This window comes from Barbatula barbatula (genome assembly GCF_947034865.1).
Source record: "Barbatula barbatula genome assembly, chromosome: 1".
In the NCBI taxonomy this organism is placed as follows: Eukaryota; Metazoa; Chordata; class Actinopteri; order Cypriniformes; family Nemacheilidae; genus Barbatula; species Barbatula barbatula.
The window spans coordinates 15,975,554-15,992,429 of record NC_136766.1 but is presented as its reverse complement, the minus strand read 5'-3'; the positions used below and the strand labels follow the sequence as shown (position 1 = coordinate 15,992,429).

General features: G+C 37.5%; 2 protein-coding genes across 5 annotated transcripts in view; both read left to right on the top strand.

Annotated features, from left to right (window-relative positions):
- The window catches only part of cep89 (centrosomal protein 89), a 61,959-nt gene extending 54,191 nt beyond the window's left edge, over positions 1 to 7,768 (top strand). For 2 of the 3 annotated variants that reach the window (XM_079454435.1, XM_079454434.1), the window contains one exon: positions 6,960 to 7,399. In XM_079454435.1, coding sequence (XP_079310561.1) covers positions 6,960 to 7,284 — 325 coding nt within the window. In that variant the 3' untranslated portion in view covers positions 7,285 to 7,399. The other variant, XM_079454433.1, reaches the window with a different exon arrangement.
- Positions 7,769 to 10,616: 2,848 nt separating this feature from the next.
- On the top strand, positions 10,617 to 15,602 carry LOC306899431 (b(0,+)-type amino acid transporter 1-like). 2 transcript variants are annotated; one of them, XM_079465671.1, is made up of 13 exons: positions 10,617 to 10,681; positions 11,041 to 11,213; positions 11,423 to 11,570; positions 11,962 to 12,204; positions 12,339 to 12,464; positions 12,708 to 12,807; positions 12,997 to 13,041; positions 13,169 to 13,292; positions 13,375 to 13,478; positions 13,839 to 13,935; positions 14,154 to 14,303; positions 14,841 to 15,015; positions 15,297 to 15,602. In XM_079465671.1, the coding sequence occupies exons 4-13, from the start codon at positions 11,991 to 11,993 to the stop codon at positions 15,356 to 15,358; spliced, it is 1,197 nt and encodes a 398-aa protein (XP_079321797.1). In that variant the 5' UTR covers positions 10,617 to 10,681; positions 11,041 to 11,213; positions 11,423 to 11,570; positions 11,962 to 11,990; the 3' UTR covers positions 15,359 to 15,602. The 2 variants fall into 2 exon arrangements, with proteins under 2 accessions (XP_079321797.1, XP_079321796.1); XM_079465670.1 differs by lacking the exons at positions 10,617 to 10,681; positions 11,041 to 11,213; positions 15,297 to 15,602 and having other exon boundaries at positions 11,430 to 11,570; positions 14,841 to 15,212.
- Positions 15,603 to 16,876: the final 1,274 nt, after the last annotated feature.

Below are 16,876 nucleotides of genomic sequence, written 5' to 3'. Positions count from 1 at the left end.
GTGTGCACAAAAGAAAACGTGATTTAGAAATCTAGATCCCTTTGCAGTGGATGTTGGTAAGTGAGAGAGAAAAAGTTTAAGGGGGAGCCAAAGGTGTGACTCAGTCAGTCAGTCAGGCCACATGGCTTTTGAGTTCCAGAGAGATCTAATCTCCGGCTTGTATTGCTTCTGCAGGCCATTGAAACATTAGGTTCAGATCATAGTGATTAGCATGTGTGCTCTGAGATTCCTATGTGAGAAGGAGAGATAAAAAGCTTGGCTTTATCTCGAATGTCACTTGGTCGTGTCAGACAAGTGAGAGGAAGAATAAAAGAGATATGAAGGGAAGATTCATGGACAAATTTTACACTTTTTTCTGATATGACTATGGGCACATGATGTGCCATCAGTGTCATTATTGTTTTATTCATTCACATTCATCCCAGCAGGTCTGAATAACAGGTCTGGATTAGACACTTTAGCAGTCCTGTCACTCACTCTCAATTGTCAATGTCCTTTCCTTTTACGATGTTTATGCATATCCTGGATTTACTAAAGTTTACATGTGCCTTTTTATATATAAAGCTGTATGTTGTTCACCTTCTGAACGTCTGTCACTTTCTCTTTTCAGTTAGTAGATCATGTGTACCTCTCTCATGATGAGACACTAAAGCCATCAGACTGAGGTGAATGAACATGCTTTGTATCACTCTGATGAATTTTCTGACAAGGCTGCCTCAGGAACAATGGGAAAATGTCAGATTCACAAATGACAATCTGCAAAAAAAAGGCTTGTCATTCTACCATTGTGCTAATTTTTTTACAGAACATAACTGTTTGACGAGCATTGTGGTTTCATTAATGTGGCATTGGTTGAAAGAGAGAAAACTGTGTGAATCTGTAGAGAAGTGTTTTTGCTTTTTTAATGTTTTGTGTCATGCTATTTTAATGTTCCACAAATGCATGTTTACATGTAAGTATTGACAAACAATTGACCTATCTCTAAGCCCCTCCCCTCAAACGCCTATGAGCCAATGGCAGCTGAGTATCAGTTGCACGGGGACCAGAACTCTGACAACTTGAGGTTTCAGCGCCATAGAGAAGCATGGTAAAATCCGAAGCTCTCATTGTTTTTACAGCGTTTATACTACAAAAAAGGAAAAACAATGTGCCTGGGGTGCGGGTATCATTATAATATTCACAAAACGGCTTCTCAAACACAGTATAAGCACAGATGTATATATTTCATGTCACAGACACCAGCATAATAATGTACAGTTCATAAACGCAAAATAATGTCTACATCAGTGAAGCAAGGTCGATACAGCGACTTACCATGGTAACACCAGTAAATCCTTCCAAAGCACATGTAAGAAAACGATAAATAAAATAAATGTTCAGTAGCCTACTACAATTTTATGATTAGAAATTTTAGCCTATGTTTGTACATCTGCAAATGTATCATGTTTTAAAAAGAAACTGAGAAATTGCGGTTAAAAACTCACTTCAGGAAAACATTAATATGTTTATTTTGAGATGACAAGCATATGGACATTTTTACCACTTTGTCAGATTAATGTTTTTTGGTTTCTTTAGCAACAGCTGCTCCATTCCGTGCGTCATACGCCCTTACGACTGTATGACCCAGCGTCATCTTTGCACATGCACAAAACTTCCTATTTCAGGTTTTTAATCTGATTAAGTGTTTATATGTCCTATCAAGCGGATTACAAACGGCATAAACCACGCCTTACAAACCCACTGAAGTTTCAATATGTTTTGGCATTTTTAATCTGATTGATGTGTTTATATGGAGCATTTGCAGGTCAAAAACACATAAACAAAGGTCTACTTGTCAGTTCCTCTCCATATTAAACTGGTTAAATGTAAATTAATATAATCTTACCCTGCGGTACATGAACAGTATTGTCATTTGCAATCATGACGACCGGCTTCTCCCACTTGCATTGTGATCTGTAAACCCTTGCTTCCAAATTAATCTTGTTATCCATCATATTTATTGTAAAATCCCTCCATGATATATTTGAGGCCACATTATCAGGATGAAAAACGGAAATGTTTTTCCTTTGCCTTTTAGAAACGGCCTCTAAGTCCCACTAAAATGCTTACCAGCGAGAGTGTTGAAAATGTGTGAAAGAACTCTTGGGACAAGGCTTTCACACTGACAGCTCTTATTGTAAGACATTAGCGAACTCCGTGTGTTTGTCCGAGTTAGCGACAGTATCTAAGGGGGGCTGGGCTTGGCGATAGGTCAATAATGGGTACAATACATTTATAGAATACAAGCCAGTCTTCATGTCATCGCAACACTCGTATGGCATTTCTCTTGAAAAATGCATTAATTCAAGTGCCATTCTGTTGAGTTGAGATCTGCTCTGCATTACAGTTCGTGGTGTGTCGCTCTGCAGTGCCTTCTGTCAGAGAAAGCATACATTTATTTTTCATGCACCTGCAGTAGAAGATACTTGACTCAGATGGTATATTACATAATATGAAGTTTCTAATTGTATCTTTCATTCAGATGATGTACACTGTTGTTTTGTGGCACATGGTATTCAGAGGAACTCTTTCTTTGTTTTGCGCACATACTAAAACATGTGAGAATAAGTTAGTGTGTGTATGTAGGTGGTTGATCAGCTTTAGTGAAATGGCTGAATCAAGTCAGTAATCCATTACACACCAGTAATGAATTACACTAGGGCTGCCGTACGTGTGTGTGTGTGTTTGAGTGTGTGTGTATGTACATACATGTCTATGGGCAATGATGGTTATTTTGTGTGTGTGTGTTGGATTAATGGTGTTGAGTGGCCATTCGTGCAGCCTAATTTACTGCAAGCTTTATATCAAACAAAGTGAAGAGATGACACCAGGTTATACCTGCCACATGAGACCTGTAAACACTGGCCATGATAATTTACCCAAAAATGAAACTTCTTTCATAATTGAAAGCATTCTAGCATTCTTCAAAATATATTTTTTTATCATTTGTTCTGGAGAAGAAAGTCATTCAGGCTTGAAATGACAGGAGGGTGAATAAATAGGGTGAACCTTTTTTTTAAGATCTTAAATCCACTTTAAGATTAGCTTTCTTAAGATTCCTTACTCAAGGACATAAAGGTTGATGGCTGTTGAATCACCTCTTTTAGTTTTTACCCACAGCTGTGTGGTTCCAACCCAGATCTTTCACCAATAGGCTAAACCACTATAAGAACACAAAAAACATGTGGTCAACATTTTCTAGTAAATCACAGTTTATTTGGTTTTAAGGGCGTCATACTGATGTAACAGAAATTACATGCATGACATAACTCAGAGTGGCGCAGGAAAAGCTCATTAGCTGACTTACTTTTGCTCCAATGTATAAACTCACACACCCTGTGGAGTGTTTACTAAGTTCTCGCTCTCCTTGCTTTTTTATTCTCTTTTTGGAGACTTTGATGCTAAAACCAGCCAGGTCAATACCGGTCTCTCTTTCATCTATCTTTAATCTCCGGATGTTCTCCACTCAGACCCGTCACATCTTCACACCCACGGCAGCTCACCTCATCTCTTCCATCTCTCTTTTGGCTAGCAGGTCATGAGAATGAGAGCGAAAGTAAACACAACCAATCAGATGAAAGGTGAGAGAAGAGGCTGTTATGTAGGAGCAATGAGTGAATAATTACTTTTTATGCTATCTTGTATTAGACAAAGACGCAGAAAAAGCCATTACCGTGTAAACAGTTTTGCCACAGATGTTATTCTGTCATTTGTGTGCACTAGTTATAGTCTGTGCAGTCCATTACATTAAAGTGTTATCCTTGTTTCCCAGCCAACACGTCACATGACCAGCAACGTCATGGAGTGTGCAATCACAGCAAGTCCACAGAACTGTCTAGACTGTCATTTTTATTATCAAATCAATCACTTTCAATCATGTTTATTTATGATATACAGGTACATGAGATTAGATGATGAACATCAGGACGAAAAATATGAAATCATTCTGTCAGACATCCAGATTTGATTTTAGCCCTTCAGTCATGTGTCTTTTACTGATCTGTCATCCTGCGGGTTTCTTCCTCACCCTGTCCTACCGACTGTTCCCCTGTCTGACACTATTGATCAGATGACCCACCCACAGACAGCAATCTCTGTCTCTCTCTCTGTTTCTCTCTCGCTGTTATATATCTCTAAGGTGACAGGGCAGGGTATCTGTGTGCATAGATAAGGGCCGTCTGGCTTTTGCTGAGACTGCACAATATGTGTTGATGGAGAGGAAGGGGGGAGTGAGAAAGGGCATCTGCAAGGAGAACAAAATGAGGTGCGGATCTCATTAGACATTCAGGAATGCCTAAAGATGAAAACCAGCTGAGATTAACAAATATACCGAAAATGTATTTCCTGACTGGGGCACGATGACTGTATATGTGCACATTAGTGACATTATGCTGTATAGTATAAAATAATAAATCTAACTGGCAGGGTTTTGACCAGATATGTTGGAAAGTGTGTTTTTCTTTCAATGAAAAAAGGAAGTTCATGATCAGGGGATTCTGGATCGATGTTTGAATGGATTGTCAGTTGTAGTCAAAAGTATGTTAGTGACAACATCTCTTCATTCAACTTTTCAGGGTTTGTACGGAAGCTGGAAATCCTGGAAAATAAAAGATTTTTAATGCTGTGTTTTCAAGGTTTAAAAAATGCTTGGATTTGGGATAAAGGGCTTAAAACTGCTTGACATTTTTATAGCTTGATTTCATATCGAATCAGTACCTGACAATAGTTCACTTTTTAGATGAAATAACTGAAAGGTTCTTATTGAGTTTGTCTTTTCATTAAAAACATCCTGTTCGAGCCTCGCTTTGATTCTGAGCACGTGGCAGGTGGCTCCATATGAAGAGTTTAGATGCAAAACCCTCCAAAAACAACCTCCGTCAAAATGAGATTATGACTTAGAGGGTTTTGTATCTGAGGGAGGATCTGGGAGGATTGAAAAAGAAATACAATTTATGGTTAAAACGAAGAGAGAATCCTCAAGTAACCTTCTCCAAAGTCTGCTAAAATGACAATTTCTCTCCATGGGGAGTGAGTGTTTTTGAGCCACTTAAATGTTCGCCTCAGGATTGCGGGATGGCGCATAATTTAAAGTGTAGCTTTAATTATGTAAGAACTTCCAACACAAGTGTATTTGCTTCATCAGGGGTCAAATAATGAAATAAATGTACAGACACAAACAAAATGAATAACCACGCGAAACAGTGTGTCTTCATTTTAGAATTTGTTGAGCCCTGTTTCCGAACTGCATATGCAAATCCTTATTCTTTAAAAGTCACATGTAACGGACACTCAGCGCACTCAGTCTATTGCAGGATTAGACCTAACGGAAATTACATTATATTTGATGCAAAACACATCTCAAATAATATTAGGCAATATTTTATATATTTGTTCTTTCTTTTTTTAACAAAAAGTTGATTAAGTTATTGAGCATCATAGATGACGAAAGTAAATATTTTTCCATTTGTTATCCCTACACTACTTTATAAATCTTGCTTGTTTAACATGTTTTCAATCCAGTACCCACTGACAGGTAATCAGTCTCATCATTTTTAACGGGGAAAACACACACATTCCTTCCTTTTCAGTGTTTTTTTCTTGTCATAAACAAATACGTTTAGTTGCAATGTTAATATACCTTATGGCAACTATTAGTTTGAAAATTAGTTGAAAATCGCAACGCAATAGCCAATGGACAGACCTGAAGGGCATGTGCTCGCTGTGCTAAATAGCCTATTCCTTCAGTTATTATATAAATAGTTTCGTTTTTAAAGTATTGTTTTCCATTGATTTTATAATAAACATGAATGAACATCAGCTGGTATGTAAAAAGTCCTGCTGATGCAGGCCGTGAAAGCTCTTGCAAATGATATAGTATATTTTTGGGAAGCATGTCAAATGGAGGCCTATTTAATTTGCCAGACAGTCAACAATTTAAGTTGGTAATGTAATTTTCGGATCTTTTTTAGCACAATATCATCATGTATTATGATTAAGTATTTATACTGGAAAAGCATGAAAAAGTAATTGAAAAGCCACGAAAATTGACTTTGGAAACCCTGCCTTTCTTCAGACAGTATTCCTTTAAATTTGAAAATGTTGACCCTTATCTCCTATTTTCCAAATTGCTTAGACCCCGTCGTTTGCTGCAAACAGCAGTATTTTATGTGTGCTTGTTTTCTGTGTGAATTTGATCACTCCAAATGATGGATATCCACACATTTACATCACATCTCACTCTGTGTTTCTGGGGTAAGAGCCGACTGAGGTGGCTGGAGAGAGCAGACCAGCATGAGGTAATTTGTCTCACACTGCTCGAGTCTGCCAGAGATTAGTTTGCGGTTTATTGACGCAGGCAGACAGAGGAGAAGATGGGAGCTTAAAAACCATCATATAAACACAGACCAACATCCCACAAAGTAAAGGGCACTTAAAGAGATGACGTGCCGCCTTCCAACCAGCGGAAGAAAGAGATAGTGACAAACCTGTGTTTGTGGAGGCGAGGCTGTGCGTCAACAGATGGTCCAGCTAATTGATCTATCATTATGACAGCTTACACCCCTCCAGATAGAACATCAGGCCACTCGGTCATCTCTCTCTCTCTGTTCATGTTTGCGTCTCGGCACAACCTGTTATTATTGCACAGCTGAGACCTCAAAAGCCTCATGTATGAATGCGCTGCCATTGACTGCAGGGTACAAATGACTGAAAGGTTTGAGCTTTACAGATGTGTGCATGTGTGTCAGTATTTTGTATGCTTGTGTGTGTGAGTCACGCTATCAGGTTGCTAAAGTGGACGTGAGTTGTTCAGTAGAACTGAAGAGCTGACCATTGCATGACAATCATGTGACAGTGTACCTTTTCAGATTAGTATTAAAAGCTTAACCATATTGCATTCTCTCTCTCTGTGTTTTTCTCAGAGAAGTGGAAGGTGAATTGGAGGTGGTTTGGGAGGCAACTACCAGGGAGAGTCAGCGATGTAGACAGGTGGCGTTGAAGAGCAGTTCGCTGAGTCCAACCACTATGGCTCCAGTCCCACGCAGCACTTTCAGCCAGTCCCCTGCCAGGATTCCCTTTGTAGAGGATCTTTTGTCCAGCACAATCCTCCCTCTCTTCAGCACCGGACAGAATGGTGTCCCTCATCCTTTACACCGCAGCCCCATGTTTGAATCCGACTCTGACCAGCACCAGAATCCAGAATCATCTGATGAGAGTGAAAAAAGCAGGCAGGACTTTTACCGCTAATATTTCCATATTCCCTTAATAATTGTTTTTAGTTCATGAATTCATTTTCATTATTTACCTGAATGCTTCATGCGTTTTCATGTGCTTTGACATGTGCTTTGATGCTTTCTCTGTGTAAATTATAGGTTGCTATACATGAGGAGGATGGTATGTTGTTTATTCAGTTACTTAACTCATTTTAGAATGGACTTGTCACAGAGCAGTTCAAGCCGTGAAAATGCTATAGCACAGAAAATTATATTACGCAAGCCACATGATGAATGATAGATCAACAAAAACCTTTTTTACCTTTCCTTTCTCTTGAATAAAGCACAAAAGAGTGCACTGTCTAGTAAGGTTCTCCTTCATTTTTCTTTGATAAGAACACAGTAGGTGCTACAATGTTCTATGAAAAACAAACATAATTGCCATCTTGTTTGTGTTTCTTCAGAATAGTTGCAGAGATCTTTTCTAAAATATGTATGAATAAACACCTACATTTGGGAATGATGGGACTTTTGTGTTACTGTTCAGCCGACATGAGTTCAAACATTTTCAAAACTCGAAAAAAAGTACATCCTGTTCGTGAGAAACTGGAACCGCGTTTGATTAGGGATTTGATCCGGAGATATTTTTGCCATTACAGGGAAAGGTACTATTGCAGGTGAATGAGGGATGACTACTTTATGGGATGATAGGTTAAAACAGATAAACTTCATGTTAACTTAATGTTCCCTTGCAGTTATTTATTTAATTTTTCCGGATTTAGGCAAAAACTCTGGTTTCTGAAGCAAACCGCAGTGGTCAGAGCACAGCTCAAAATTAACAGTGTCACTGTTGTATGAACACCTGATCGCAGTTAAAAGAAACACTCCTGTTTGACTAATGAAGCGTAATAAGAACGGTCCAAAAGTCGTCTGCTTTATGAGACTATTCTTGGAAGACAGCACTTTGGCTGTGTAAAGCGCTCAATCAAATAAAGTTGGATTGGATTGAAGATTACAGCCCAGCAATCACGCAACACAACTCATTCAGGACATCTGCTGTAACACTGGGTCACAAAGCAAAACACACACTGCAGAATGTGTGTTTGTGTGCTCCCACAGTGTTTGAGAAGGTAAACGAGGCAGGGGTTAGAAATATTGCTCTTATTAATATTCTCAACAATAAAAACTGGATTATTGATAGTTAGAGCGTTGGGCTTGTGATAAGAAGGTTGCTGGTTCAAATCTCAGTGCCAGCAGGTCATGACTGAAGTGCCCTTGAGCAAGGCACCTTACCCCTGATTGCTCTGCAGTAATGTGTCACTGTAAAAAACTACTTGTAAGTCGCTTTGGATAAAAGCGTCTGCCAAATGAATAAATGTAAATGTCTTCAATATAGGCTTTCTAATGGCATAACTCTACCTGCTAGTGGTTGAGTACATTTCAGTTGTCACAATGAAGAACAGAACTGCATTGCTCTTTGTAGACGCTATGAATCATGAAAATATATTTTAGGATGAAATATAGGCCAACTGTCTGCAAGAGCCATAACCTATTACAGGTAAGAGAAAGAAGACATTATGTAGGTGTGAGGGAGAGAGAGAGAGTATTTGCATGCTCATGAGTAGGTAAAGCGCAGCTCGGCAGGGACCGGTTTCTTTCACAGGCCCAGTGGACTGGGGTGACAGTATAGAAAAATGATGAAGACATCCTACAGCAGGATTGTTTTCTGAGATACTTCACAGCCAATGAAACACACACACGCACAGATGTATTACACCTTATTAATAAAGACATCTTTCATGCAGGCTATAGAAAGATGCTCTGACCTTAAACATACACTTTACACACAAAAGTTACAAAAAGTCAAACTAAAGCACGATTTATGATTCTGTATTTTCTACTTTAAAAAGCAGTGCTGCCACCTGCTGGATATAATATTTCAACAAGGATTAAAATGAGTAAAACAATAATCTTATGGATAGAGTAAATCCAAAATAAATTTTAAATCACATAATCAAACAATATCATAATTTAAAACATTTGGTTTTGGAGAAACACATAATGTACACTATTCCACATCCATTATAGGGTTTGTCCATTTAGATTTAAGAAAAACATCTGCGGAGCATGGTTGACTCTTCCTAAATTGACCTATAGTCTGAAAATGTGACAGCACATATTTTTATTTAAATCACATAAGCTATCATGCAACAAAACACCACAGTGCAATTATTGTCACTACTATGACATAAGAAATAGCCTAGTTCTATTTTCCAAGTAAGAAGTTTTCAAAATCTTCCTATTTTAATCGTGGTGAATTTTTGTGTTTCATATGAAATAAATATTGTAGACTTTGATATTTAATTGTCTCTTTTAAGTGGAAATTACAGAGCTTTGTGATAACACACCAGCATCGACTATGATCGATTGTAGTGGAATCAGCCCCTTTAACAGTAAACGATGCTGTACAAAGAAACCTCTACATCTCAGAAACACAATAAAACATGCAGTGAATAATTGACCTATAGTCACTTTATGAGGTCAAAAAACATTAACAGAGGTATTATTGCATTATTGCACAGCTGTGGGAATCCAGGGTGTGAGGAAGATCAGCTGACTGCCTAGATTGCCATATATAACATCTGTCACACTCTCAGAAAGGTAAAAAAGCTGTCTGTACTCTTTTTGAAAGGGAACTGCCCCGTGACAGATTGTGGGCCTTTTTTTCTGAGAGCGCAGAGCTAAGAAGAGTTTCTGTAAAGGTGTTATAACAGAGGTGCTTCAACAGAGAGACTTATTAGTCTGTGCTTTATACATTCACAAGGCATATGTGCAGAGATGAATGTCAGCTTTTGAAAAGAGGAGTGTCAGATATGCAGAAGATGCTGGAAAAGCAAAGAATGTGCAGGACCTGGATGATCTTCTGTGTATGGGGCTGTGTAGCTTCATGACGAGCCCTGTCTACTGTAAAAAACACCTACAATAGGAATACAAAGCAATGGAGGAAGTTCATCTGATGAGTTCTGCCTTTTTACATTAAGTGAACAGCTGTGTACCACGAGACACCTTTCAGGGTTTTGTAAAGTCCATGTCTTGGCAGGTTGGTGCTGTTTTGGCGACAGTTGGAGGACTAGCACCATATTGCACAGGTGGTCATAATGTTTTGGATACAAACTATCTCTTGCTCTCTCTCTGTTTCTGCAACCCTTTCATTTTAACCAAACCTTAACAATGATCTTTCATAGAAGTATTGTGGTGGTTAGAAGTTTCTCACCTCCAGGCAATCTTCGGGACCTCCTCCTGTTTTGCTTGAATCAGATGGTAGAAAAAAACGTTTCAAAGTCCCACCCTCTTTTGTTGATTATCAAGCAGATGAATTTTGAAATGGATCAAACCTTGGAATATCTTCTGGAAAACGGATTGCTTCACAGGTTTGTCTTTTGTCTGATAAATATAGTTCTTGTGTGATGATGGAATTGGTCAAACTGAAAATGATCCTCACTTTAAACACTTTGTTGAGGCAAAATGTATAACATTTGTTTTAGAATGGATAAAAGCAACATTTGCAACAAAGCTATTATTTCCGCTGTGATGGATCAAATTATTGTTCTCAAAATGTGTCTTTGTATTTGATGAGTTTTATACTGTAAATCTTTATATCAGTGTGTGTATTGATCCTGCTACATGATGAACTATTCAGATAATGGAAATGTCGACGCTCTCTGATATTTGATCTGTATTTAAATCGATTGTCTACGTTCTAATAGATCTTATTGTTTGTTTAATACAGTAGAGATAAAGTGCCTTTATTCAGTCTGGCCGCTCATAGTTAAGACTGGATTCTGAATTTTGGGGGCGATGGATGAGGAGCAGAAAAAGACGGCCACTCACAATGGGAGCGTCAAAGAGGTTGTGGAAGCCAAAAAGCAAGATCAGCCAAAAGCAGCTGCTCTGCAAAAAAGTGTAAGTATGAGGAAAATATGTCTTACTCTTTATGGCCACACACAAAAAAGTGACGAATTCTTTCCATCCAGACTGCGCATATGGGAATGTATGCCCTCATTACTGTTTGAGATCCGTGGCTGGCAGTGCCATTACTATACCTTTCTAAACTCTCCTGTGCAAGTTTTTGCACTAAATTTTCTTTACTGCTAACCCTGAATGTGTTTCAGGTGGGTCTTTTAAGTGGCATCTGTCTAATAGTGGGAACGATGATCGGCTCAGGGATCTTCATTTCTCCTAAATCGGTTCTTGAGGGAACTGGTGCAGTGGGTCCAAGTCTGTGTGTGTGAGCTGCATGTGGTGTGCTGGCTACTCTGGGTCAGTGTCCACAAACCTTGTCATTATCTAGTGTGTTATATCAAGAGACCTTGATAAGCCTTCTGTCATAACCTCATTATGAAATGTGTGACAAAACAGTCTTTGTTTCTGAATGCAATAAAATGACAACCTATCTTCCATGTATATACAATGTAATAAAGATGTCCAAAAGTTGCTTCTTTGTTTGCTGAAATTGTAGTTGAGCAAAGTTGTGATGCCAAGGACTTTAATCAGATACTGTATGTTCAATCATTCAGAAACATTCAGCCTCTTTAGTTTAATACTGACTCTGACTGCTCAAGACCTTTTGCTCATGTACTCACTGAACTCAACATGAACGCTGGCAAATACCAAGGTTTAAATGAGCGTGTGTGTGTGTGTGTGTGTACAGGGGCCCTTTGCTACGCTGAGCTCGGCACAATGATCACTAAGTCCGGAGGTGAATATCCGTATCTGATGGAGGGTTTTGGGCCAGTGCTGGCATATCTGTACTCCTGGACCACAGTTATTGTGTTAAAGCCTTCCGGTTTTGCCATCATTGCTTTGAGTTGTGCAGAGTACGCCTCCACACCATTTTACCCAGGATGCACCCCTCCTCAAGTCATCACCAAATGCCTGGCTGCTGTGTGTATCTGTACGTATATTACAATACATGTTAAGCATGTTTGTTGATTTGTGAAAATATAAAAAAGAATGCATATATCAAATATACAAATTTCTAGTCTCTTAACTGTTGTCTTATCTCAGTGTCTCTGTTTTCTTCATCAGTAATAATAACTGTGGTGAACTGTCTGAGTGTGAAACTGGCGAGCAGAGTACAGAACCTTTTCACAGCAGCTAAACTCTTGATTATTTTCGTCATTGTGGTGTCAGGGATTGTTCTGCTGGCTCAAGGTATCTCCACTATTTCTGATATCCCATAGAACATTACACTGTTTTTTTATTATTATACAAAATAAGAGACCTGGATAAATGCCTTTGATCAAAGATAATAAAACTTAGGCTTGATTATCTAGTGAAAGATTACTCCCGTTGTAGACTATGGCCAGAGATTAGATGTATTTTCAGATAATCTGAGTTTTGTTAATGTTTAATGAAAACAAAGATGATTTTCTTCCTTTTATTGTGTTGTTTTAGGAAAAACACAGAATTTTAAAGATTCATTTACAGGAGCATCAACATCATTTGGAGCAATTGGTCTTGCTTTTTACAACGGTCTTTGGGCTTATGATGGATGGTAAATTATTGATCGGCTCATATAACTGACATATAATTGCATACAATAAACGCCTCACGTAACACACTTTAGGTTTTGTTCAATTTTAAGAATGGATTTATCAAGGTGAAGGTAGAGGACTAACAGAAGTTCTGAAACTTCAGTTAGAAAAAATTGACTGAAAGAAGCTTTCATACCTTTTCTCCATAGGAATCAACTCAACTTCATTACAGAAGAGCTAAAGAATCCATACAGGTAAAATTGCTTTGCTAAAACGTGTCATCTGTAATGCAATAAAACTGCATGTGTTAACTCTATTTAATTAGTTGTTTTAGTCCTAGAAATAAATGTGTATTGTGTTAATGAAAGTGTTTTTTAACAGGAACCTTCCATTGGCAATCATTATTGGAATTCCCTTGGTTACTTTGTGCTATATCCTTGTCAACATTGCATATTTCACTGTCATGACCCCTGTTGAACTATTACAGTCTCCGGCTGTTGCTGTGGTGAGTGGTTCTTGGATTTGGAGGTGTATTAGTCTTTTCTGAGTTATGTTTTCCTTGTTGATCATGTTAAAATGCTTTACAGACTTTTGGTGACAGAGTGCTGTATCCGTTATCATGGGTTGTGCCTTTATTTGTGGTCTTCTCCACTTTTGGTGCAGCCAACGGGAGCTGTTTTACCGCAGGCAGGTAAGGAAAATACTTAAAACTGCGTCACTGAACTATTCTTATTTGTCTAGAGCAGGGAAAAACGGATGTATGTCCAAAAAATTTAAATGCAAAGTTAAACGTTTAAGCGCATTTAAAAAATACCTTTAGCTTTCAAAAGGGTGGAATACAATTTATTTCAGATCTTTTGTATCAAAATGTATGAATAAGTTGTATAAAATTCAAATCTATGAACTAATGCAATCAATGCAAATGAAAAATATTTAATAAATATACTGTAACAAGGATATACATTGTTTGTGCCCCCAAAATATCTTTCCCTATGTTCAATTAAATTAGTTCTGGGTCTCATTGACTTACTATCTGGTGTACATCTGTAAGGTTAACGTACGCAGCAGGACGGGAGGGTCACATGGTTAGGATCTTGTCATACATCAGTGTGAAACGTAACACACCAGCACCAGCTCTCATGTTTAATGTGAGTCCCATTTAATATTGCATTCACAAAGACGTAAACTCTATTTTGCCAGTTTCCTTCACATAAACTGCATGGCACTAAAAAGGCCGGCAAACTACAAGACTTATTTTTTTCACAAGGCTATATTAGAATTTCATTACACTTTTTATTAACAACAACAAAGATATTGTCAAACTGTAACAGTATAAAATGTTTTTTTATATGTATTTGACTTGCAGGGCATCCTGTCAATTATCTACATCTTCCCAGCAGACATAAACACCCTCATCAACTTTTTTAGTTTTGCTAAGTGGGTTTTCTATGGCCTCACGTGTGCCGCGCTCATCGTTATGAGATTCACTAGAAAGGAGCTTCACAGACCTGTAAAGGTTAGATGTCCATATACACTTATCAATCACAACATAAACAATCACTGCGATGTAAAGTAAGTCAAATGTATTATGTTGTTATAGTAGCAACTCTCAAGCAATGTTGTTCTTGAATTTATGTGTTGTAGACAAGCAAAAACATTAGAGTGACTTTGACAAGGGCCAAATAGTCATGGGTTGACGACTGGATCATAGCATCTTCAAAAGGGCAAAACTTGTAGGGTGTTCCCGGTACGCAGTGGTTAGCACCAAACATTGTGCAGGGAATTTTAAAAATGTATGTTCTTTTTGAGAATGTATGTTAAGCAAGTTGACGTTAATGTGTCTCAAATTGATCCAACCTCTATATGGGATGTCTTTAGACCCATTCAGAGGTCTTGTGGAGTCCATGTCTTGACCTACACAATATGGTTTTAATGATGCGACTACATGTTTATTCTATTCTATTTTGAATTCTATATAAAATATGGCAGATAACTATATCACAGGAATACATACTGTTAGGGATAACACTGAAATCTCTTTTGTTTCTCACAGATTCCTATAATCATTCCGGTTGTTGTGGTTATTGTGTCCTGTTATCTGGTTCTTGCTCCCATCATAGACAAGCCTGAAATTGAGTATCTATACTGCACAGTGTTTATAGTGGGCGGTCTTCTTTTATATGTACCTCTCATTCACTTTAAATTAAACTGGATCCGTTACATCATGAGTAAGTACAAGCTGGAATTTCAAGAAAATTGCAATAAAATCTTAGGATATTTTCTAAATATGTCATAAAAAAGTTTGTCTTGAGCCTTGATTCCTTTTTACTGAGGAACAGAAGCATTTAGTTTGTATGTTTTTTCTGAATAATACATTATTGTAAAGAAACGATTCTGGCCAGTCATAGCATATTTATGTTTTGTTTATTTTGTTTATTATTTCACTTAAATGCCTTCTCTTTCTATGTGTAGAACTACATTTCTTAATCTTATCTGGTAACTCTTACAGGGCCACTCACCCTGCACCTTCAGCTGCTACTGGAAGTCGTTCCAACTGAAAAGATGAAGTAGATGCTTTCCTGTAGCTCAGTGGTAAGAGCAAGGTTGTGGGTCCGATCCCAGGGGATTGCAGATACATATAAATGTATAAAATGTATAGGACAATGCTATGTAAGGCACTTTGGAAAAAAGCGTCTGCCAAATGTCTAAATGTAAATGTAATGTAAATGTAGATTTAATATATTTTGTATAATTCGTAATGTCAAGGCCATATACTGTATTTTATATATATATTAAATTTTTCATTTTAACCCTGTTACGCATGGTAGTCATTACAATGGACAGCTTTTTAAAAGTATTTTTATTGCAAAGATTTCACATCAACCACTACAGAGGACATTCCATAGACTTTCACCCAGTGGCTATCATTTGTAACTGCAACCAAAATTCCTGACCCTTGCCAGAAAAATAGGGGCATAAGGTATAAATATATAAATATCTTAATATGTAGAATATACACATACTACACACCTGACACACACATTTGATCATCACCAGAATTTATTAGTAAATTGGCAAATAAATGTGTTCACTAGTCATGTGCATGAGTAGTACACATCCTCACTGTCAAATATGTCAAACTTACTGTCGGTAAGCTCAAAGTTTTAGTTTTTCTGTCCTCACATTTTAAGAATTCCCCTAATTTAGTTGCTGACAGCTGGTGTGCCTATCCGATCTTTAAACAAAAAAATTTAAAAAGAACTTGAAAACAACGATTGTGATAATTTGCTGTTCTTGGACTTAAACTTCATTTTAAAGGGATATTTCAGAGGCAAAACCGAAATTCCCTATGTTTTATTCACCCTTGAAGGCATTCTGACCGAATATGACTTTCTTCTTGAAGAATAATGCAGTCAGAGAGACCACGTTTAATTTTCTTCCAAGCGGTAGAATGGTAGTGAATGGGGGGCCATTTTTTGAAGCTCTAAAAATCTATTGATTAAAAAACTGCTTGACGTGGCTCTGTGGTCTTAACAAAGGTCTTTCAAAGGGAATCGATGCGTTTGTTTAAAGGGCTAATGGGATAAGCATTTTCAACGAGTTGGTATGATTTATTAGAGTCTTTATGAAATGTCTGTATACAAATTTTGCTAAAAGAAACAATGTGAACAAGTTGTGTTTTGTTTGACATTTAAATGCAAGAATAACAATGTTCTTTTCTTAAATCAGCCTTACTTTTAATAACTTAGCCCATATGTAATGTAGCCTATTCACTTTAAATTACATTAATTTTACAACATTATATAATATTGGTGAAAATATGGCACATTTGACCTGCATTAAAGAGTCTTTGTATTAAAAATGCGTCCTTCATTCTTTTAGCATTTGTATTTTATGATTCCTGGTTAATAAAGATAGTGAGAGCTGATGTTGGGGAATATAGCAAAAGTCATGTTATTGTTACTGATGCAATCAAAAACTTTCCATCTGCTTTGCAAGAAGCTTTAGCTTTAAATTCTACTGTATTCATATTCGATTTAGCAATGTTAACACTATGCTACATCTCTTAAGGCAGAGCGCTCTGGTTAT